Here is a 21,776-nt window from a genome sequence, read left to right as displayed (position 1 = left end):
CAAGTCTACCCAAAATGTGCAAAAGCTATTAGACGTGTCAACTCATCAGGTTTAGTTCTCAACTGAAAAACGTCTCGTTGTTCCGCTTTTCACCTCTAGATGGCAATGTCGGTCCATTTGCTAAATCATTCAGAAAACTACCGTCTGAAAAATAATACAGTGAAAAAAATCGTAATTGTTGTGTGTATGTGTGTGTGTGGGGGGGGGAGGATTAATTGAGAAATAACAGAGTAAATTATTAATACTTTCAATCTATATGCATTGCCTTTGATAGCAAAGTTGACCCCACCAACGTGGACGTCACAAGGCATAGGAGCGTAGCTTTCTATTGTTTCTATGAATATTGGTGGTCTCCAGTTGTATCTATGTATTGGTCATATCTATGGTGATGTTTTTTTGCAGACCGGATTTCCTATCGATTATCCAATTGCTATATAGGACACGGGATGTGTTTGAAAGGTCGCCCCTTGCCGCCCGGTAAGTATTAAATGTTCCAGTTCACTGGTTCCGCCTACACAAGGTTTTGACCAATAAAATACTTTCTTGAGTAACAAACATCTCTCCAATAGGCTACATTAACGGAAGTTACTTGATGACGTATAATACTACTTCCGCTTCCAAGATTTACTGTCCAATGGGCGATTAGGACGTACACACATTTCTTATAAATGACAAGGTGACAGTCTTTCGCGTTCTGCCTTCATTGACTACCGCTCGCTGCTAGAGAAGCTAATCAGGGACCCTCCCGATATCGTAACTAACCGGTAATATTTGCTGTAGCTTCCTATTTCTTTTGTGCACTGATGTTAGTCAGCTTTTTAATGCATTCTTAGTTCTGTCGGAGCTTGTCAGGAAACGCTTCTGAACTATACCATGTAGCAACTTAGCTAGGTCGGCCATTCAAAGATGGTACCGATAGATGTCAGCTGATTCGTTGGTCATTTCGTATTAATGTGTAAAGTGGTGCAATTTGTTCCGTATTGTGCACGCATGCAATTTGTTTTTTGTGTCTTGTTTGGCGATTCTTGGTCACACGCCATTGCGCGACTGATTTGCACTGACTGTTATGGACTGGATGTACTATTCTGTCTGCAGGCCTTTTGTGCTTCGTTCGGGCATCTCTTGTTAAGACCTCGCTGTTTCTTCTACTTTCATCATCTGCATTTTTAGCATTGCATTGCGTTGAAGATTTAGTTTTGATGGATTTGCACTGTGATCGAGAAATCATTAGTAATTCATTTTGACCTTCAGGTACGGTACGTGCTTAGCTTAGCAACATATTAGCACTTGCTGGACGTGTGTGTGTCCCATCCCACTCCAGGACAACCATTTGTGACCCCGTGTATAAACTATTGGATTCAGATTAAACTCGGATCAGGAACATAGTGTTAATATTTCACGACTGGTATTTCAAACAGAGCTATGTGACATCTTAAACTGAAGTGTCCTCCAGGCTTCAGGAAATGGCGCCTCTAAGCAAAGGGGGAGCTGTAGCCCTTTTACCCAGCTTTATTGGCAGACTTCAGATTCTTAAATTAAATCGCCAATTGATCCAAGTCTGTTGATAATTGGATTAGCCTCCAAAAACGAAGCGGCCAGCAACAACACTAGACTTGACCGCAGCATGATCATACGGTTCTTCACACTTTTTTCCTGACGTTGTAGTGACGTCATTTGTTTTCTACCATGTTTCCGAAATTACATTTAGACATTTTATCACAATGCCCCCCTAAGAGAGAAGAACTTATAAATGCAATCACAAATTGATTTATGCTTATATAGTATTCTCAAAAAAAAAAAAGATTATCTTTTGATGTAACACAATGCTGTGTTTGAAATTTATGCTGTAATGCATTCTCTCATTGTCATAGGTTCCAGCCATGTATTCCTGTGCAAAGTTTATCACTTCTCCTGCTCTGGTAAGTTGGCATGAATAATTTTGCTGAATTCAGACTTCTTGCCACTTAATTTTTGTCACAAATCACAGGTAATTCTCAGGATCATATAAATAATTTGAGATGTTTATCAAGGAAGATTGTTGCAATTAAATAATATTGCCATGATTTATGAGTTTGACTCTCTGTATTAAATGTGTTATAGCTGCGTGGGGGGTCCAGAGTCCTTGCCCGGCCAGTGTCAGTCTCCCTTTTTAACAGACCCCAAGTAACAGTGGAGCAGCAGCAGGTAAGAAGTAGTGATCATGTACACACTTTTACAAAATCTTAATTTACCACTTCTACATCAGCACTACATAGTTTACTTTATCAAGAAGTATACATGTTTATTTGAATCTGCCAGCTTGCTGTCGTCCTTCCCAAGTCCCATGCCTGGAAAATTAGCAGGCTCTTGCTTAAGAACAATTAGCTGTCGTGGGGAAAAAAAAGGAGAAATTTGAAAACCGGTCTCTATTCCATTACTGCGCACGAGCGTGCCCTTTAAAAAATATTTTCTGTTTTAAGTTGCTAATTAAGTTCTCTCGTCTTCTCGTCTAGGCACTGTTGCCAGTAAGTCAGTCTGCAGTCCTAAGCCGTTATTTCCAGACCAGTGCGGTCTCTCGGGACATCGACACTGCTGCAAAGTTTATTGGTGCTGGTGCTGCCACAGTGGGAGTTGCTGGTTCTGGAGCCGGAATTGGAACGGTTTTTGGTAGCCTCATCATTGGCTATGCTAGGTAATTTATTTTAGTATAAAGTGAAATGGAGACAGAATAAAGGTGTATGAATATTAGCACCTGGTAAATCTGACCCCAAAATCTTCTCTCTTCTTTGCAGGAACCCCTCCCTAAAGCAGCAACTCTTCTCCTACGCCATCCTGGGCTTTGCTCTATCTGAGGCTATGGGTCTCTTCTGTCTGATGGTGGCATTCCTTATTCTCTTTGCCATGTAAATCTGGAGACAATCACACCTTCAGCTTCTTTTACACCTTTCCCGTCAACTCTCCATCGAAGTTACCTTCCCTCTATCCATTCAACGGAGTGAGGATGTTCCAGAACAGGAACTCTAATGTGCTGGTGGGGCCATTCCAATTAACAGAAATCAAAAGAGTAAAGGCTGATACACATCAGGATACATTTTTATGTTCTGTAGTTTTTCTGGGAAACCATTTCAGTATGAAAAATATCTTAAATAAATGGTTGGAACAAACTTAATTTGCGATTCAGTCTTTTGTTTAGAAACATTGTAATGTTTTCATCTTAATAATGCTGTGTTAATTTAGAAGGTAGTCCATCGATGAGGTGAGGATGAAACTGAGTCCATCATTCAATAAAATGGCCTCTGGATATCCTTTTATTTTACTTATTGTGACTGAAGGAGAAACTTAAATTCAAATTGCACACCTCAGAACCAGATCATACACATGCAGCTGCATAATATGTTGCACCACAAAAGAATACACAAAATTTTTGTTAATATTTTCCTCTGCATTGCAAGGAGCAACATGAGGTGGCCTAGGCAACCGGTTAGAATTGCCTTTCTGGTGAAGTGATGTAGGCATGTTCTATAAAAGACTGGCCTTGGCATTACTGTCTTCAGGTTAGAAAAAATTGTCAATATTTTACCTTATGCTTTAAGATCAGATACAGTAAGTAAGACAAAAACATGATTTATTTCGCACTTTGAGATAATTTTACTTGCCCAAAACAAACTGACACGGCAATTAAAACATTTATGTGCGATCACATCATCATAAGGTAAATAAAACATTTGAAACACCGTGTGACACATTGAAGGAAACCCACAGAGGCACAGGAAGAACCTGCAAACTCTACACGGGAAGACCAGAGCCAGAATTGAACCTACCAGCTAACCAGTACCACCTTATTGTGAAGCATATGCTTGGGTATGAAGTCACCAGGAGGCTACGGGAGGAGCTTTTATTATTATTATTATTATTATTATTATTATTATTATTATTATTATTATTATGCAGTCTTTGTGACGACCGCAAAGTGTTTGAAGTGAGTAAACACGAGGCATTCCACGACATATACACGTTTACTTTGAGTCGCACTTACTTTGAAGCATTACCGGAAATTGCCCGAATACCGTGTGCGTGTGAATCTTGACTTGAAACGACGTCCGATGTCGAAGTTGAGCACTCTCGTGCTTTTGACAAGGTTACCGGTGGTAAGAATTATTTTTATTCGGAACCCATATTTTTCCAGGTCAACATTATCTGCTGGTACGCTCTCCCATAGATTGTCATAATGCGGAAGATGTGAGTTTGCTAGCGGTTTTCGACTTTTTTTTAGGCCTGCGGAAAACACAGTGAAGCTAACGAGGAATAGCTACTATGCCTGGGGAAGAAATGTTTCGTTTTCTGGTCTCATCTGGACCCGGCTCGTCGTTTCTCTGATACCACTGAAGCACCACAGAAGCAGAGAGACTTTAAATTGTCGTCCTGCTGTCAATGCTTCTAATAATTTGTGTACATTGTTGAACACCAGCGTTTTGGCTCCAGCTTGATAGCTTGCGAGCTATGGCGGACAGTATTGAAGATGCGTCAACCGGTGATACACATGGCTCTAGCGTTACCGGACAAACCGGTGGATCTTCGCCCTTGCCGAGTTTGGGAAACTCTCCGGCTGATGGACCCCTCGGCACTAATACGGCCCCGGCTTCTGAGGGTGACCAGATTGCCCCAAGCCATGATGGATCTCCGACTGATGGTCTCCCGGCTTCTCAGACGGACTTTTGGAGCGTGTTTGTCTTATCTCCACCGGTCGTGTCGGTATCACCGAACGTACACACCTCTTCACCTCCTCAAGGTGTTGGACAAGGTGTCGCCGGAGTGGCTGGACCTGGCCCCCTAACACAGGTCTACGCCGCTTCTTGGGATCCTACCCGTAGTACGGACTGGGATAACGAAAAGACGTCGCAGCCAGCTATTTTAAGAATAAAAAGGTAATCAACGAAACTGAAAGTGTTGTGCTTCTCTCCGTCACTTTCTGCGAAATGAAAACTGACTTAACTAAAGACTTGAAATCGTGTTGACATCTGTACTTTATTTTGCTTTTCACAAAGTTTCACATTTCTGGAGCCCGTGAAGTCCTTTAAATTAAATTACATCCAACCCTGTTGATCTGGGATCTCTGGAGGCTTATCTTAAGCCATTAGTCTTAAACTTGGGTTTTAAATTTGGACAGTGATTTTCAAATTGGACCTCCAAATCAGTGCATGTGTTAAATCCCGCTATTTCCATCTTTTACAGCTGGCTAAGGTAAAGAAAGCACTTTCTTGCTTTTGTTACATCTCGGCTAAACTACTGTAATGCACTTTATTTTGAATCAGTCAGTCTTCCTTCAAATGCTCCAAAATTCTCATCGGAGCTCGTAATGCCTGTTTTCACTGTCTTGTGGTTGTCCCATTGCTATATGTCAAGTGTTTTGTTACAGCTCCAGCTATATTATTGTATTTTATCACAGAAGATATCTGAGATTTCAGAATGTTCAAAGAGTGACCTACTATTGTTTTGTGTTGTTAGGGATATTATGTCTATCTACAAGGAGCCGCCTCCTGGGATGTTTGTTGTTCCTGATCCTCAAGACATGACCAAGGTAAAAAAAAAATTGAGATTCAGCTTGACACTGTTGATTCAGCTTGTAAAATACATCTGTGGCTTTTTAAATAAACCCTCGTGAAATATTTTTTTCAGTCAAGTGCAATACACTTTTACCATTGTAAAGAACCAAACTAAAAATGTTAAGCAATTGTTATTCAAACATCCATGTTCCTGTTGTGTTTTAAGTACATTTAGTGTATTAAGTACTTTTTTTTTTTAATTTCTAAGATCCATGCGCTGATAACGGGACCATTTGACACACCTTATGAGGGTGGTTTCTTCCTCTTCCTGTTTCGATGCCCACCTGACTACCCTATCCACCCTCCACGGGTCAAGCTCATCACCACCGGTCAGAACACTGTCCGGTTCAATCCCAATTTTTACCGCAATGGCAAGGTCTGCCTCAGCATCCTCGGGTAAGCCCCAAGTTAAACATTTATTATTATTTTTACTCATGACTCAATGATAATGAGAAGTGTTTACCATATTTTTCAGACAATACGTCACACCTTTTTTTTGTCCCAGAGTTTGGCTGTGACTCAGGTGTGACTTGGAGCTTATCTAAAATTAGCTTACCTTACTAGAATTCTGGTCTAATGCACCAAATGTACTTGCCAACAGCCCAAAAAAAAGTCATGATTAGGGAACAAGCATTTTGAGGGCCAGATCGAGCTCGATCTCAAATATTATTAGTTATTAATATAATTTTAATAAACAAGACTCACTTGTAATAAAAGTCGCAGAACCAGACAACGAAAAAAAGAGTGCGATGAGTCTAAAAAATATCTCTATCTTTAGAGATTCTTATTCTTAAAAAATGTAATTCCATTTAATACTACAAAATCGCCATAACACTACATTTATAAAGAATTTCGTCTTTATTTATATTGTGATTTTTAATGAGAGTGGCAATTATGGCACCCTCCGAGAATGTACTTTCAATTTCATGTTGCCTGTTAAAATGAGAATGGACATTTGCATTGTTGTACAGAACATGGACAGGGCCAGCATGGAGTCCAGCGCAGAGCATCTCCTCTGTCCTCATTTCCATCCAGTCACTGATGACAGAGAAACCTTATCACAATGAACCTGGATTTGAGCAGGTACATCCTGAACTGATTTTTATTTTTATTTAATAGAAACTGCACATACCTATCCAACACAATGATGATACGTCTGTGTGACTTTCAGGAGCGACATCCAGGGGACAGTAAGAACTATAACGAGTGCATACGTCACGAAACCATGAGGGTTGCCGTGTGTGACATGCTGGAGGGCAAAGTCCCCTGTCCTGAAGCTTTGTGGCAAGACTATTTTCTTTCCCCATCTCTTTGGCGCTTTTGTCGTATCATTTTCTCACCTCTGACACCTGCCTATCATTTATTGTGTGTTCATTTTAAGGAGCGTGATGGAGAAGTCTTTCCTAGAATACTATGATTTCTATGAGGGAGTTTGCAAAGAGAGGCTTCATCTACAGGGACAGAACATGAAGGTGACTACTTGTTGACACATCACACAGCTTGTTAACATGACCTGTTATTTTATGAAGAAATTATTGAAAATTGATGCTGAGGTCGGGGCCCCACCTTCTGCTTCTGGGCATGTGTGAAAATAAATTCAAAAATAACACCAATGTTTACCAAAAGTGTTAGCTAGCTAGCTAGCTAGCAAGCTAAAGAACGAACAAGATTGAATGTCCTCTGCAAACCCCTTACAGGACCCATTTGGAGAAAAGCGTGGCCGTTATGACTATCAGCGGCTGCAGACTCGGCTCAGCGCCATCCATAGACGGATACGGGAGAAACGTGTGATGAACGATCCCAATGAGAACGACTCAGACTCTGAAAGCAGCTCTTCTGAGACGGACCCTGACAGCCAGGGAAGCATCCAGCCATGATACTGTAAAACAGACCAAGGAGAGAGGACTTTTTTTTTTTTTTTGCTGCTAGAAACAAAAAATCAGAATGTCTCATAAAATAATTTCGTATCCCATGTTTTCATTTTTTGGTTTTTGTTGTTTATTAAAAAAAAAGAAACAAAGATGTTGCTCCCCAGAAAATGACCACACTACAGCAAGAGAACTCAACACCATTGAGGAGTCAAACACTGGCAGATTTACTCTAGCTGTATATTTGTGCTACTTTTGGAGCTAATTATTTTGAAATCGTTTTGGACTGGAAGAGCCTCTGCAGATGTATAGTACATTTTGAGATTAAACATTCCCTTGTGCTTGTTAAAACAAGAAAAAAAAGTAAATGACAATGACTTTTAAAAAGAGCAATGAAATTGGTCAATTAAATAGCAGGTTGTCAATTGATGATGTCCCTCTTAACATCTGAAGTTTGAAGTACTGGTTAAATGGAGGGCGTTAGGTACTTTATGGACATTAAAAGTAAAGTATTGTGTTATTGCATTTCTTTTTAACATGTCCAATCTTAGTCAAGATACTCCAAAGTTCCTCCCAAGATGAAGTTCTGTCATTTTTGTTACACACTGCAAATATTGCTGCTGTTCCTGTTTGCAGTTTAAGATGAAAATAGATCTTTAAGATGAGGACAATTTCACAAATGCTAAATTGTGTACTTCATGTGGAGCTCGCCCAGCATTACGTTTGTCCCCACACTCCCAAATTCCAAACTTCAGTTAAATGTCTCGTCCCATGTCTTCCATAGTTTAGTAGCTGTTTTGTAGCTGGCAGGAAAATTATTGCTAATGCTTGAGAAAGCAAGGTTTCCCTTTCTAGGTGTCTTTCAGTGTATCTCAATGTATTTTTGACGCAATGATCAGCATGGGCAATGTTTAGATTTTATTGTTTTCCTTATTTCCTTCAATGATCAGCATTTGTAAAGTTGGAATATGGAACGACACCACGGAAATATAAATTGTACCAGTCTTGTCCACCTTCCATTGGCCACCAGTATGTTTCTGCCTTTGGTTTAATAGCCAAGTTAAGGTTAAGTGGGACCTTTTATCAGTGCAATGCACTCTATTCCTTTGGCAGGGATAAGGTTAAAAAAACCTATGTTTACTTGGGGCATTTCAATTATATGTGCTTTATTGCACAACAAATGTGAATAGCAAAAACTGATATCTGTTGTGAGTTCTCTCTTGCTATTAGTGATTCCTTTCAGGTCATTGGGGTTTGTTTGTGCTGTTAGAATGTTCTGTAAAATTACAGAATAAAATAAATGGTCTTGGATATGCATGTTTTTAATTATGTTCTCAAATATACAGGGCATCAGATGTGTTCTGAACTGGATTTGGAATAATCAAAATAAGTATAAACAGAAAAGTTTATTCTATATTGTTTATAGTAATATGAAAGTGTTTTTGGATGTCATGGCCACTTTACAAATCTGTCAAAAGCTGCTGTCATATGCTGAGCTTTACTCAAATCACATCCCCCGTTTATCTTAATTATCTCAATCTTTCCTCAGTTATTAAAGTCAAATATATTAGAAAAATACTGCATATGCAAATGGGCAAAATAAAATAAGCCAATGAGCCAAAAACAGTATATTTCTGTTGCAAGGAAATTTAAAATTCCAGAGGTATTTTTAAAAAAAAAATCATAAACCCTACAAGAAATAGCTCAGTGTATGTTATCTTTCGAAAATATAATCAACCTATATGAACTATTTAAAATGATTAATTCATGTCTTAAAATATATTTCTGACCATGTGGTCATTTTACAGAATAATGGCGCGTATATCTTTAATGCTTTGCCTTTTAATTCTCAATTATTTATTTACCTGTCGGCATTCGTGTACATTGTCTTTGCTGACCTATAAATAATAGAATCGATTGTACTCCCCCCGCCCCTTCTTTTTCCCCCCCTTTTTTTTGGATCCCATGATGCACCTATCTCCCGGTGCGCTTGCAACGTGGTGAGCTCCAATCCAGTGTTCCGTGACGGCATGGTCTCAAACAATCAGGGACGTGTTAGGAGAGTCAAATTGCTTCCTCCGGCTGCTGCTTTTCAGGTAAATTATTGCCACATACGTTTAAGAAATTTTAGGACTGATTGATCATTTTGTTAGAATCCTGACTAACAAACTTTTCACCACCACGACAGGTTACCCGGCTGACACTGGTTGTAAATTTCCAGTTTTAGTAACCAGGTTTCTGGTCATTATTTAATTTCTTAGCAACTTTAGCTGTTATTTTGCTGCGAGTAGCATTAGTTATATCATCAATAAAGACTAGTTAGCAGCTTCACGGATGAGGGTTTTTTTTTTTTTAATCAGATCTTTTTAGCAGATCCTTTCTACATTGGCTTTTCCATCAAGTTGGCAGAGTTTCATTTTGGTCTCATCAGTTAATAAAATCATGTCACTTCAAAAATAATATGAGGAAAGGTAAGCACCGATTTTTTTTTTTTTTTTTTGTAGAATCACAGAAAATAAATTGTAGTATATTTATCATGATATAAATTGGCCTATATTGTGATTTATTTATTTTTTCTCCACATGACCTAGCACTAGCTGCACTTACAATGACACTATGTACTCTGTCATTTATGCTTGTAGATGTAATCCTTGAGATGAAATGTAGGCAAACAGGATTTTAACTCTACACTGATGACTCTGCTTTCATAATCTTGATGTTGTCATCTACCCAATAAGAAGAGAGTGATGTCACATGATTTGGTGTGACATATTTTGGTACTGTTCTTGGAATTTTTTGCTGAAAACACAGCAAACCAGTCGGGACAGCCATTGTTGTTTATGTGCTTGGAGCCAGGATGAGAAAGTTTGATCATATTATTCCGATACTAGCCAACTTGCATTGGCTCCTGCTCCACTTAAGATGTGACTAGAAGGTTCTTTCTGTCTTTCGTGCTATGTGCAATTGAATAATCTGTCAATTATTCAGGTTGCATTCAAGAGCATCTTGGAAAAATGTGTTTCAACATGAGAGGAAAGGAGATACTGGAAACTAAGTGGTACCTTGGAAAGTTTGTTTGTGCTGTTGCTATCGTAGCAATTTATATTTTTTCTGGAAGTCATTCAGAATTTGTTTGTAGCTCTCCCCCTGATGACAGAGCTGGCAGGCCTGTTGGGTAAGGTGAAGAACTTTTAGCCCCACCCAGATACTTGCTTCTCTGTGATATGCACCTGTCTGGCAAGTACAGACTCACTCGGGCGTGGCTTTGTTCTCTATATTGCATTAAGGAGACTTGTCCGAGGACTATGTTGTAGAAAAGCTCATGGAGGTATTGTTTTTCTGATTTTTGTGAGCTTCTTTTATCCTGGAGAAAAGCTGAAGGTATTTTGTTTGGACTGTTTGGAGTACAGATCTTCACACAGAGTAAAGAAGGTGTGTTTGGATTAAATATTTCAGTCTTTGATTTCATTTTAGTTGACCTCAAGTGATCAGTGTGTCCATTCAATACTTGCTAAATGCATTTTGAATGTTGTGGGGAAAAAATATTTGTAGTATTTAGAACCATGCTTTCTGTTTGACGATTATACAATCCATCAAATTTTGATTACAAACTCATAATCCTGCAGTATTTCAGGATGATAATGTTTGATACAGTACATACATTTTTATAATATCCTGTACCTATTCATTATCTCTACTAAACTGAAAGGCATTCATTTTAACTAATGTGATTAGTTCATAGCAATTGGAAAATAAAAAACTACAGCTATTGCTAGCTTTTTAAAATATAATTTAATAGTTCTCTACATATTATATAGACTGTAATGACTTTTGATGGAGGTTCCCATCACTGAAAATATTACTATTTTATTTCAGCATGATTTTTACCAGCATTATATCATGGTTATGGGAAAACAAAATGTACTTTAAATGTCTGTTGTGGTTTGAGTTGGCACAGATTTTCTTGTCACGCCACCACATTTTTCTTTTATCTTATTATTCTTTTGTCTTTTCTCTATGGATACAGCCGCTGTAGCGTTATGCACTGATGAGAAAATGTGATGCTATCCATCATTGAGGTTCTTAGTTTCTACAAGTCCACTAAGAATGAATAATTGAACTTAGAAAAGGGACCCTGGCTTAATGGTTAGACACTTAGGATGCCACCACCATGCTGAATATTGCAAATTTTACAGCTTGCATATTAAAAATGCAAGTGCAATCAGCCTCTGAAAACATTGGAAAAGAAAATATTTTTTTGTACAGTGTAGTAAACTAATACAACCTGTTTATGCAGTTATTTTAAAATATTTCTGGTTTGAAAATGACACTTCCGCTGTGGTATCACAATGATCCGTTTGCTTCAGTTATCTTATTTTGAGATTTAAAGTTTATAATTTGTCAATGTTTTGATCATTTAAAATCTCAGCGTTTTATAAGGGAAATTTGTTTGTGTCCAATTAATAAAATAACAATTTGAAAATTTTGCTATAGTTGTAACTCGCGTCTGTTGCTTTTGTTGACCCTCCACAGTGCCGTTTACTGTGCAGTGACACACAGCCAGTCCTCAGTCCTGTCACGCTTGACAGTGCACCAATGGACCCCCAGCTGTGCCCACCCTTGCTTAGTAGCAACCATTCATTGATATCAATCCTTGACAAATCCCCAGCCAGTGTATATAAACCCGGCCACTCCAGGAGCAGCAGCACTGGCTCCTCCAAACATTCAAAACAGGTAACTCGACTGCAAAATCCTGTTGCAAATTCTTATCGAGCTTTAAGACCCCATTTGAACATTGCCTGACATATCACCTTTTTCTAGATTTTTTTATTCATTATTTTTTTTTTAAAATATAATCATAATGTAAAATATGTGTGTTCTGTGAGAGATCAGGCCTCAATTTAGGTATTTCCAAACATTGTGCTGGAGTGGCAAAATGTAAAATGCTCCATTGAAAAAATTAAAACAATTCAAAACATTCATAAACCCTACAGAAACCTTTAATGCCTCCAAAGCAGTGATTTTTTTTTTTTTTTCACCTTCCCTGTCACCGTTCCAACAGACATCTAAAATTACTAGATCATATGCGTGACAAGATTAACTTGCTGTTTACTATTTTACTCTATAAGGTGCATTTTCTCCCGTTCGTGCTTAAGTCAATTTCTCATACTTGTGCGTATGACGCATCCACCAAACATAACCTGGAAATTTATGCGGAACATCCAAAGAGGCGTGTTTCATTTTGAGGCGGACCAGATTTTTTTTCTTAGACGTAAATTCCATAAAGACTCAATTGGAAAATCCGCAACACTTAAAATATAAAATTACCTAGTAGATCGGGACGTCATACTCATCCTCTCAGGTAAACAGAACACCGTACTCGTGACTGAATGCTTAGAAGACACTGCAAAGCGAAAGAAAGTTAACCAGGTTGCCAAGCAACGCCCAAATCTGAAACTCAAGTACGATTTATTATGATCGTCAATAACTGCACAGCAACCTTAAGCACACGGGAGAATTTGCCGCAAAGTTAGCAAGTTGATTAATATATATGTATTGTATGCAGTCTCGCAATTGGGAAGTGATGGAAGACTTGCAACAAGTAGACCAGAGTTCTGTTCCTGGCTCTTCTATGGATCTCAGTATTCCTGGAATATGTGAGGGCTTTTTGATGAAGAGGAGGAAATACCCTCTGAAGGGTTGGCACAAGGTACGTACACCTCTTTAAAGATTTTATAATAAAAAAGATTCTTGGCTTGAAGCTCGCTTCAACATTGGCTGAAAATGCGAGGATTTATTCTCTCATATTTTAGAGGTACTTCATGTTGGAAAAGGGAATTCTGAAGTATTCAAAGACACATCAAGATGTAAGTGAAGGATTTTTTTTTTTCCTGACGATGGAAGTCTTGTAATAGTATATTTTTATGACTTATCGGTTATTTTTGTTTCTCACTTTGTTTTGCAGATTCTACGAGGAAAACTTCATGGTTCTATGGATGTTAGTGTTGCAGTTATGTCCATTAATAAAAAGTCTAAACGTATAGACTTGGATGGTGGAGACAATCTCTACCACTTGATGGTAATTTTCAAAGTGCTGTTGATTGTCACATGAATTCAAATTCATTCAAGATCATCAATATAGACCAGTTTTATTTTTTTAAATTCTGTAGTATAGTAAAAGATGGATTATGAAATTAATCCGTAATTACTTTTACAAATCAATTCATCATAATTAACATTTTAATTTAAAATTGACCAAATTCTTAAAATTTAAAATAATAAAAGGATCTGCATAATGCAAAAAATGAACTGCGACATACCGAGGGAACATTATTTTCTTTTTTTTGCTAATATCTATTTTCTTCCTTTCTGTTAGGCCAAGAGCCATGAGTTATTTTACATTTGGGTGACAAAGTTGTGTGCCCATCGTGGATTTCGAAGGAACGAGGCTATGAGCGTCCAACGTGGAGTGCTTCATGCAATCTCTCTTGGCCACAGTTCTTTGCCAATTTTAAACAATCAGGCCCAGAGAAAAAGAACCTCGGTGAGTCGACATTTTTAATGAATTGTGTGCGTGGTTGTGTATGTTTGTGTGTTTCCGTGTTATGAATGTGGTTCTACTGAATGAAAATGTGTATAGTTATTTCTCCATGCCGCTATTGAGTGTTGAATGGAAGCAGTTTTTTGTTGTTGTTGCAAAACCGTGTTTATAAAAAATAAAATTAAAAAAACACAAATGTGTGTTCTACATGGACATAAATTTGAAACTTAAAAAAAGCTGGCAAAAATAATTGACTTATTATCTCATCTACGAAACTTAGTGTCACATTCCACTTATTTACTAGTTCATTAAAAAAAATGTCACAATTGTGATTTTTTATGTTTCTTTTTTTAGTTGCCCATCTTTGCCAACTCTGCCAGCTCTGCCAGCTCGGCACCAGTGTTCCAACCAGAAACGGAAATGCCCATCCCAACTGGTGCCTCCCATTCAGGCGTGACCAACAAGGTATCAGCCTGGCTAGAGCAGACCAATGACACTGATGCAACATCCAAAGGTAAGAAAAGCTGCAAGCTTTACATCCATGTCGCAAATATGATGCACATATATACACCATCCGCAGATGCACCTTGGGAATATTTGGGTCTTTATATAATTTGGAGAAAATATAATAATACAACCATGGCAAAAAAAAATGACCACCATTCACAATGACTGCAAGGAAGTGATTACGTATTGCCCAATCAATCCCACAAAAGCTTTCAAATTGATTAGCCGTATTTGCAAAGGGTAAGGTTCACCCTATAAAATGGATCCTTTTCCATCAGACTTGACTCGTTGCCAGACAGATCTGACAGAACTGGCCTTGCTCATTCAGCGACTCCATTGGCTCGAAGGAAGCTTTCCAATCACAGACACAGATCTGGAGAAGCGCATCAGCATGCAGGTAAATTCTACCTTTCATTTGCCCTTATTGAACAAAATGATCTGTCCACTGATTCTTTTGGTTCCAGTTCTGATAAATTGAGGTTATCTTTTTTTTTTTTTCCTCAATCCACCCAGAATCTGTCCTTGGAGAAACCAAAGAAGAAGACTGGAAAACCGTTTGGTCACTCCAGGACTTTGTCCCGTGTGGAAGCTATGGGAGGAGTTGTATGTTTATTTTCTTTATATGCTGTACAAAAAAAATCTGTTCTCCACTGGAATCAATTTTACAGATTTTTTTTGATTTTTTATAAAGGAACATGCATACGGTACTAAAGCGATGTTTTTTTTTTTTTTTTTGCTATCTTGGACTCTTTTCTCCAGTTCACTTCCAGCCACCTTAGTAACGACTTCAGGTCTGTTCAATCCATACCGGACTACGTCTACACGCAGTTGTCTAATCCTCAAGTCACCTCCCCAGAAGCCAAGAAACTCCATCAGGACATCTGCGTAGTGTCACAGAGGGGTATGTGTCTGTTTATAATAATAATAATAATAATAATAATTCAACAATGCTCATTGTTGACACCGGTTTCTCTACTTCATTTTGGATTCTAAATAAACAGTTCCAGGTTTTAAATGTTTTTCTAGTATCTGCTAATTTCAAATGCTTTGTATGTTACAGTTTTTACCTCGCTCAAGTCTGTTCATCAAGTTTTGACCTCGGAGAGGGAACGACTGAGACAGGCCCGGACTGGCCCAGGTCGGAGCCAGAACCCCTCAGCTTCATTGTACAGCACAATGTCAGAGGTGATCCACATAAGTCCGATCCATTTAAGTATTTATGTTGAGCACATGTATAATTTTTTCAATAAAACCGCGTAATGAACACACGGCTTATTAAAAGTCACTTAATTTAAATTTTTCTAAAATTTTTAATGTAAAATTTTATCTCATTTCAATACAAGTTTGCACAACAGCTATGTACAACTTATGTCCCTCAAGGTCACACCCAGCCCAGTTTGCAATCACACCCAACCAAGAACATTTTTAAGCCTTAGTCATATGCTCTTTGTTATTCTCAGGTTCTTCTTGGGTCGGGCCTCAACATGTTGACCAGTTATTGAGGGTTTAGTGTCATTCCGAGGTTGTTGTGAGTGCTGCCGGGCCATAGCAGCACCCTGCATAAAATTGGTCTGCATGGCTGTCAAGGAAGCCTCTTCTGAAAAATGGATGCCTGTGCCATTCTGAGGCAGAGCATGTTGAGCCCCATCATTTGGAAACTGAATGTCTCCAGATCGAAATCGTTTGTAGCTTCTATGGGGCGTCTTTAAATAAAAGCTGGAGCACCATAAGATCTCAAACATACTCCAGCTGTTCATCTCTCTTGAACCTCATGAGTTAAGGCAGGGCTGGAAAAAAAATAATAGTCACACAAAATATTGGCATATTTTGACATTTTCACTTAGGGGAGTACTCTTTTGTTGACAGTGATTTTAAACAGATTTATTTTGAAAGGAGTTTGCGTTATTATACGAGCTGCACGCTGACTGGCTAACGATTTCGCAATCATTGACTATCATTTCTTCAGTGTTGTCCTATGACCGTAGTTAGTTGAGAAATGAAACCTATTACCTTTATTCATCCAAAGTTAATGCATGTTTTTATCTCCATGCACATTTAAAAAAAAAAAAAAAAAAGGGCCCATCCCTGTCATCAGTTTATCTGAACTGTTGTGGCCTCGCATGAAACTGTTTAACAGGTTTGGCCTGTTTGTTGGGAGCGAGGCATCAGAATTCACAGTTGGATTTTTTATCTGCAAACCTGGTTGAGTCATTCATAAAGATGCACTGAGTGGGCAGTTATTTATTTATTTATTTTTTAATCACCTTTCCTTTTATTTTGTATTCGAAACTGGTAGTCATTCCAAGATTGCAGTTTGATTATTGCAGAGTTGTGATGTCACGTGATGAGTAGCAAGCAAGCATGTGGCTAGCAGACATGAAGAAAAAAAAGTTTGACCTTCCTTCACTGAATTTCACGATCGCAATCTCGGCATGCTGCACAACAAACGGCTAGTTGTGTGACAAAGGGAAACGATCCAAAATATTTTTGCTTAACATTTAACATTCCTGTGATAATTGTAAAGGTGTGTTCCACTGATGACTCTAAAGTTCAGCTTGTATTGGGTGGCTGTAGATGTTTGAGGATGGTAAACGTTAAAGTGAGGAAAGTACGCCAAAAATAATGGGAAGTTGAAAAGAGAGCAAATACTTTTTAGTAAAGTTAAATGTAATGAAAGTCTCGTTCCCACAGTTGACAATATTAACGACATCCCCTGATCTTAACCTGCAGGAGGGCAAGGAAAAACACACAAAAAAAACATCTGGTGAAAAAGGAGAAAATTATTTATTTTAAGTTTCATGTGCACATACACTTATGCCTGTGGAAGCAGTGTTCAATATTTACTAGATTGGAATGGACCATAAATTAAAAAGGGTAATACGAAAAATATAATATATTGTCTAAGCAGTAAATTGTTTTTTTCCCCAAATCTAGTTTATTTATTTTATTTTTTTTCTCATATGCTGTTTTAGTATGACATGCAGTCTCATTCGGCCAAAGTCCATTCACTTTCCTTGTCCTCGGAATCTACTGAGGAATCCTTCTGCACTGTCCAAGCAGACCAGGTGTGCACATTTTCGGAGTTCTGCATCTGAATGTGGAACAACAATTCTCAAAATGGCCTTTTGTTTTTCTTGACGCAGAGAACGCCATCTTTTAGTCATAGTCAACGTGCACCCTCTGTGGCTGATTCCATGGCAGAGTATTTTGATGCCAGTGACGTGATTTTCTGTGAAAGCTCCTCCGAAGCAGAGTGTTCTGATGAATCTGGTTTGAGTGACATCACCACCACAAGCACATCTGAGCCCGATGAAGGACACGGTGAGAATAAATATACGCATGAAATTATTATTATTTTTGTTTTGGCTGTTGCTCATCCAATCAACGGACCAAAAGAATCATTCCATTTGATTCAAGAAGATACCGAATTATTAAGAATGTGACTTTTGTCTTTTTCAGCCAGTGCCAACCTCAAATACAGAGCCAGTCTAAAGAATGCAACTGACAAACCCACCCCGGTGTCCGACACAGGTATTGCTCTTGCTAGTTTAGTTTGAACCATAACCTGCTATTTAATGCAGCTACAAACTGTATCCACTGTTTAAAGTAAATAATATTTTTGAAATTTTACGTCTAAAATCATGGACTGTCCATCACAAGACTTTTTGTCATAACACTGTGCTAATTCTATAGAGAGAAAAGTTTTCTCAAAGTATTTTTTGCATTGAATTTTGTGTTACTGTGATCCAGGTCGTCGCACTTGTTTGCCAGCCCCAGGAACGGACAACAGCCACATTGGCATCATGAGCATCCTCTACAACAACATTGGCAAAGATCTTTCAAGAGTTTCCATGCCTGTGGCTCTCAATGAACCTCTGTCTTTGCTGCAGAGAGTGTCAGAAGAGTTGGAGTACTCTGAGTTGCTTGACATTGCTAATCATACTGATGATCCATATGAGCGTATGGTGAGTCTGGAATCAAAAATCAAACATTACTTCTGGACTACAATTCGCACCTGATTAAATTGTTTGGGGGTACCGTATTTTCCGGACTATAAGGCGCACCTAAAAACCTACAATTTTCTCAAAAGCCGACAGTGCGCCTTATAGTCCGGTGCGCCTTACATATGGACCAAATTCCTAAATTGAAACTGTCCCGAAACATTGTGTCATGAAATCAATCATAAGTGGCCCGCTGAAGACTATGAATCATGAATCAAAAAGATGATGGATCATTATTTTGTGATTATAAAGTAATTTGTTGCGTCTGAAGTCGAAATAAAAAAGATAGAATGGAGAATGATTTGGATTAAAAATCTGACATGATGCATTAATGGTGCGCCTTATAGTCCGGTGCACCTTATACAAGGACAAAATTTTAAAATGGGCCATTGATTGAAGGTGCGCCTTATAGTCCAGAAAATACAGTAATTTGATTGGACAAGGCTGGAGACATTTATTCAAGGCTTGAAACGTGTCGGTGAAAACTCGTAGATGAGTCGCGTCACATTAGGCAAAGTGGGGCGGAAAAAATAGCAGCTCTAAATCTAACATATGTTTCAAACTGGTTCTTACCCTGGGCCAGGTTTACGTTGCAGCATTTTCAATTTCTGGATATGCATGGGCATCATGGAGGTATCGCAACAAACCCTTCAATCCTGTTCTTGGAGAAACATACGAGAATCTCAGAGAAGACAGAGGCTTCCGCTATATCAGCGAGCAGGTAACGTCCCAATTCTACTCATAATAGGTGTCATTTTATTTCGATTTATTGTTATTATACCACCAATTAGTTTTAAAACATATCTAATGATCCGTTGTCTTAAGGTGAGCCATCATCCTCCCATCTCTGCGTGCCACGCCGAGTCTCAAAACTTCACCTTCTGGCAAGGTAGTGAAGTGTGTAGTCAGTTTAAATTTGTCTTACCTGTAATAGTAGGTAATCAGTTTGCGTCTATTTTGTCAAGATCAAAGATGGAAGAACAAGTTTTGGGGAAAGTCGGTGGAGATCCTCTCGAGTGGACCTGTCAATGTTACCTTACCCAGGTGAGATGGAGCTTTCTTGGACACAAATGTGAGGAGGAGCCAGTTGAGAGCAAAAAAAAAAAAAAAAAAACATATCTAATGTTATCTTCATGTATGATTTTAACCGAATCAAATATGTGTAGGTATGGTGATCATTATGAATGGAACAAGGCAGTTACTTGCATTCACAATGTGCTGAGTCAGCAACGCTGGTTGGAGCACTACGGTGAGGTGGTCATCAGAAACAAAAAGAGCGACGCCTGCACCTGCAAGATAACTTTTGTCAAGGTCAGAAAAAGATTGTTTTATTTTAAATCTATAGAACATTTTCTGATTCTTTCCTCTCTGCACACAGTCTCAGTACTGGACCTCCGACAGCAGTAAAAATGGGGTTCAGGGTGTGGTTCTAGACCGGGCCGGAGAGGTCGTGCATCGTTTTGGAGGATTTTGGCACGAAGGCATCTTCTGTGACACGCTATCGACCCCAAAGTGCATTTGGAAGCCAAGTAACTTCATTTGCATCAAGCACAAAGATTCCTCTTACTGCCTTTTTTGTTCTGACAGCTTGATTTAAATGTCCTTTTTCAGATGTACAGCCTGATGACCACTTTCAGTTCTACGGGTTCTCACGCTATGCCAGAGAGCTAAATGAACTCACACCTGAACTGAAAGCTGTCCTTCCACCAACAGACACTCGTTTCAGACCAGACCAGAGGTAAAATAGTCGTCAATTTCCATTTTTATGTAATTGAGGACCACACTCTTCTCACGTATAAGAAAACAAATATTTGTTTGGATTTTTTTTTTTAATACCGTATTTTCCGCATTATAAGGCGCACTGTATTATAAGGCGCACCTTCAATGATTGGCCCATTTTAAAAGTTTGTCCATGTATAAGCTATATACATTTGGCCCACGGGCCGGACTTTTGACTTTCATCTCACGCAATCTTTTGATCAGGCTCCTAGAAGAGGGAAAGGTAGCAGAGGCGGATAAAAAGAAGGACGAGGTGGAGGAGAAACAAAGGGAGAGGAGGAAGGAGATGGCCAAGCAAGGGAAGCAGCACATCCCAAGGTTCTTCAGGTAAGAAGACTTTTTTTTCACCAAGTCGGTGTTAATTCTTGCTCTTCAGTCGGTGTAATGTACTTAATGACATCAATGTGTATTGTGCTTCTTTGTTTTCAGGAAAGAAACCAAGGATAAGGAGGAAGTGTGGCTATACAACGGAAACTACTGGGATCTCCGTAAAGAACCAGGGTTTGCTAATACTGAGAACCTAGACCTGTGGTAGGATCAATGCTTTGCTCTCAGTTCTCTAAAATGAATTAAATTCCCCCCCCCCCCCTTTTTTTTTTATTTCACAAATACACCCACCTAGAGCGTACATATATTCCAGAATGCTGCTACTGTCGGAATGGAAAGGCTGAGGAAAGTTTGAAAGCATTCATGAACCTCTGATTTATATTTGTTTTTGGACCACAGGGGTGAAATGCCGTCTGTAACAAATGATGACATTTTTATTTGTCAGATGTTTTAACCCCATCGTATTGCCTACCTCCATAGATAAGCACTGAATATTCCTTGATTTAAAAGTTGACCTTTCCTATCATTTAATAGTGTGGGTGAACAATCCCTGGGTAAAAATGTTCATATTTTCCATGTTTGTTTTAAGAGATAGCAACAAAAATATTTATATTTAATTGTATAACATCTATAAAAGCAAAAATCATATTGTTATTTTTAGGCGTGATAGATGTGTGGGGATGATTTACACGTGGATTAGGGCTGTCCTGTTTTTTGGTGCACACTAAACCTCGTCACAAAGGTCCTTTGTAAATGTAGCACGATTCCTTGCCGTTGCTCACGTCAAAGATGAATGTCCAATTTGATTTGAGAATATAATCGATGAGACTTTCAGATTTTCACTTGATAAAGTACATGCCAGAGTATTTTAAATTGACATTTCAGTCATAGCTTGTGAAGGAAAATACTGTTAAGTTACATTTTCCTCCAATTGTTAAGCTTGCAATAGAATATTTGATAATCAGCTGTTTAACTTTTTGATTTTTAATAAATTAAATGAATCTACTACTTGTCTAGCTCAGTTTATTCATTCAGATTGTTTCTCTGGTTTTTATATTTAGTAAGTCTTTGGTTTTTACCACTCGGTGTCTTATTTGACAATTAAAGGTGCCAATTGTCTTTATGTATCAGAATTACATTTTTGTTTTTTGCAATTGAACATTGACTATTT

General features: G+C 38.5%; 3 protein-coding genes across 4 annotated transcripts; all 3 read left to right on the top strand.

The window, feature by feature from the left end:
* The first annotated feature begins 608 nt into the window (after positions 1-608).
* atp5mc1 (ATP synthase membrane subunit c locus 1) lies at positions 609-3,148 on the top strand. Its single transcript, XM_049744974.2, has 5 exons — positions 609-764; positions 1,872-1,919; positions 2,101-2,184; positions 2,493-2,671; positions 2,772-3,148. Exons 2-5 carry the CDS (start codon positions 1,881-1,883, stop codon positions 2,884-2,886), a joined length of 417 nt encoding a protein of 138 aa, XP_049600931.1. The 5' UTR covers positions 609-764; positions 1,872-1,880; the 3' UTR covers positions 2,887-3,148.
* An 874-nt stretch (positions 3,149-4,022) lies between these two features.
* On the top strand, positions 4,023-8,761 carry ube2z (ubiquitin-conjugating enzyme E2Z). Of its 2 annotated transcripts, XM_049744951.1 has the most exons (8): positions 4,023-4,127; positions 4,253-4,904; positions 5,485-5,557; positions 5,791-5,978; positions 6,554-6,665; positions 6,754-6,866; positions 6,964-7,054; positions 7,280-8,761. In XM_049744951.1, exons 2-8 carry the CDS (start codon positions 4,480-4,482, stop codon positions 7,457-7,459), a joined length of 1,182 nt encoding a protein of 393 aa, XP_049600908.1. In that variant the 5' UTR covers positions 4,023-4,127; positions 4,253-4,479; the 3' UTR covers positions 7,460-8,761. The 2 variants fall into 2 exon arrangements, with proteins under 2 accessions (XP_049600908.1, XP_049600907.1); XM_049744950.1 differs by having other exon boundaries at positions 4,029-4,904.
* Positions 8,762-9,432: 671 nt separating this feature from the next.
* Positions 9,433-21,610, top strand: LOC125984222 (oxysterol-binding protein-related protein 7). Its single transcript, XM_049746188.2, has 23 exons — positions 9,433-9,546; positions 11,984-12,184; positions 13,017-13,160; positions 13,264-13,317; positions 13,416-13,529; positions 13,827-13,994; positions 14,346-14,505; positions 14,777-14,895; positions 15,012-15,101; positions 15,258-15,399; positions 15,559-15,683; positions 17,471-17,563; positions 17,642-17,819; positions 17,958-18,029; positions 18,249-18,463; positions 19,083-19,220; positions 19,325-19,388; positions 19,465-19,543; positions 19,666-19,810; positions 19,878-20,028; positions 20,111-20,237; positions 20,483-20,605; positions 20,708-21,610. Exons 1-23 carry the CDS (start codon positions 9,481-9,483, stop codon positions 20,811-20,813), a joined length of 2,874 nt encoding a protein of 957 aa, XP_049602145.1. The 5' UTR covers positions 9,433-9,480; the 3' UTR covers positions 20,814-21,610.
* Positions 21,611-21,776: the final 166 nt, after the last annotated feature.

Source organism: Syngnathus scovelli, chromosome 16 (assembly GCF_024217435.2).
Source record: "Syngnathus scovelli strain Florida chromosome 16, RoL_Ssco_1.2, whole genome shotgun sequence".
Lineage (NCBI taxonomy): Eukaryota > Metazoa > Chordata > Actinopteri > Syngnathiformes > Syngnathidae > Syngnathus > Syngnathus scovelli.
This window is presented reverse-complemented; position numbering and strand designations above follow the sequence as displayed.

What these genes read in the sequence shown, in the direction of transcription:
- atp5mc1 (XM_049744974.2), top strand. Translation starts at nt 1,881, where the DNA reads ATGTATTCCTGTGCAAAGTTTATCACTTCTCCTGCTCTG. An exon ending in TAACAGTGGAGCAGCAGCAG is followed by an intron (nt 2,185 to 2,492) that starts GTAAGAAGTAGT and finishes CTTCTCGTCTAG; the next exon opens with GCACTGTTGCCAGTAAGTCA. An exon ending in CTCATCATTGGCTATGCTAG is followed by an intron (nt 2,672 to 2,771) that starts GTAATTTATTTT and finishes TCTTCTTTGCAG; the next exon opens with GAACCCCTCCCTAAAGCAGC.
- ube2z (XM_049744951.1), top strand. Translation starts at nt 4,480, where the DNA reads ATGGCGGACAGTATTGAAGATGCGTCAACCGGTGATACACATGGCTCT. An exon ending in GCTATTTTAAGAATAAAAAG is followed by an intron (nt 4,905 to 5,484) that starts GTAATCAACGAA and finishes TTGTGTTGTTAG; the next exon opens with GGATATTATGTCTATCTACA. An exon ending in TACAGGGACAGAACATGAAG is followed by an intron (nt 7,055 to 7,279) that starts GTGACTACTTGT and finishes AACCCCTTACAG; the next exon opens with GACCCATTTGGAGAAAAGCG.
- LOC125984222 (XM_049746188.2), top strand. Translation starts at nt 9,481, where the DNA reads ATGGTCTCAAACAATCAGGGACGTGTTAGGAGAGTCAAATTGCTTCCT. An exon ending in CTCTGAAGGGTTGGCACAAG is followed by an intron (nt 13,161 to 13,263) that starts GTACGTACACCT and finishes CTCATATTTTAG; the next exon opens with AGGTACTTCATGTTGGAAAA. An exon ending in AAAGTGCATTTGGAAGCCAA is followed by an intron (nt 20,029 to 20,110) that starts GTAACTTCATTT and finishes GTCCTTTTTCAG; the next exon opens with ATGTACAGCCTGATGACCAC.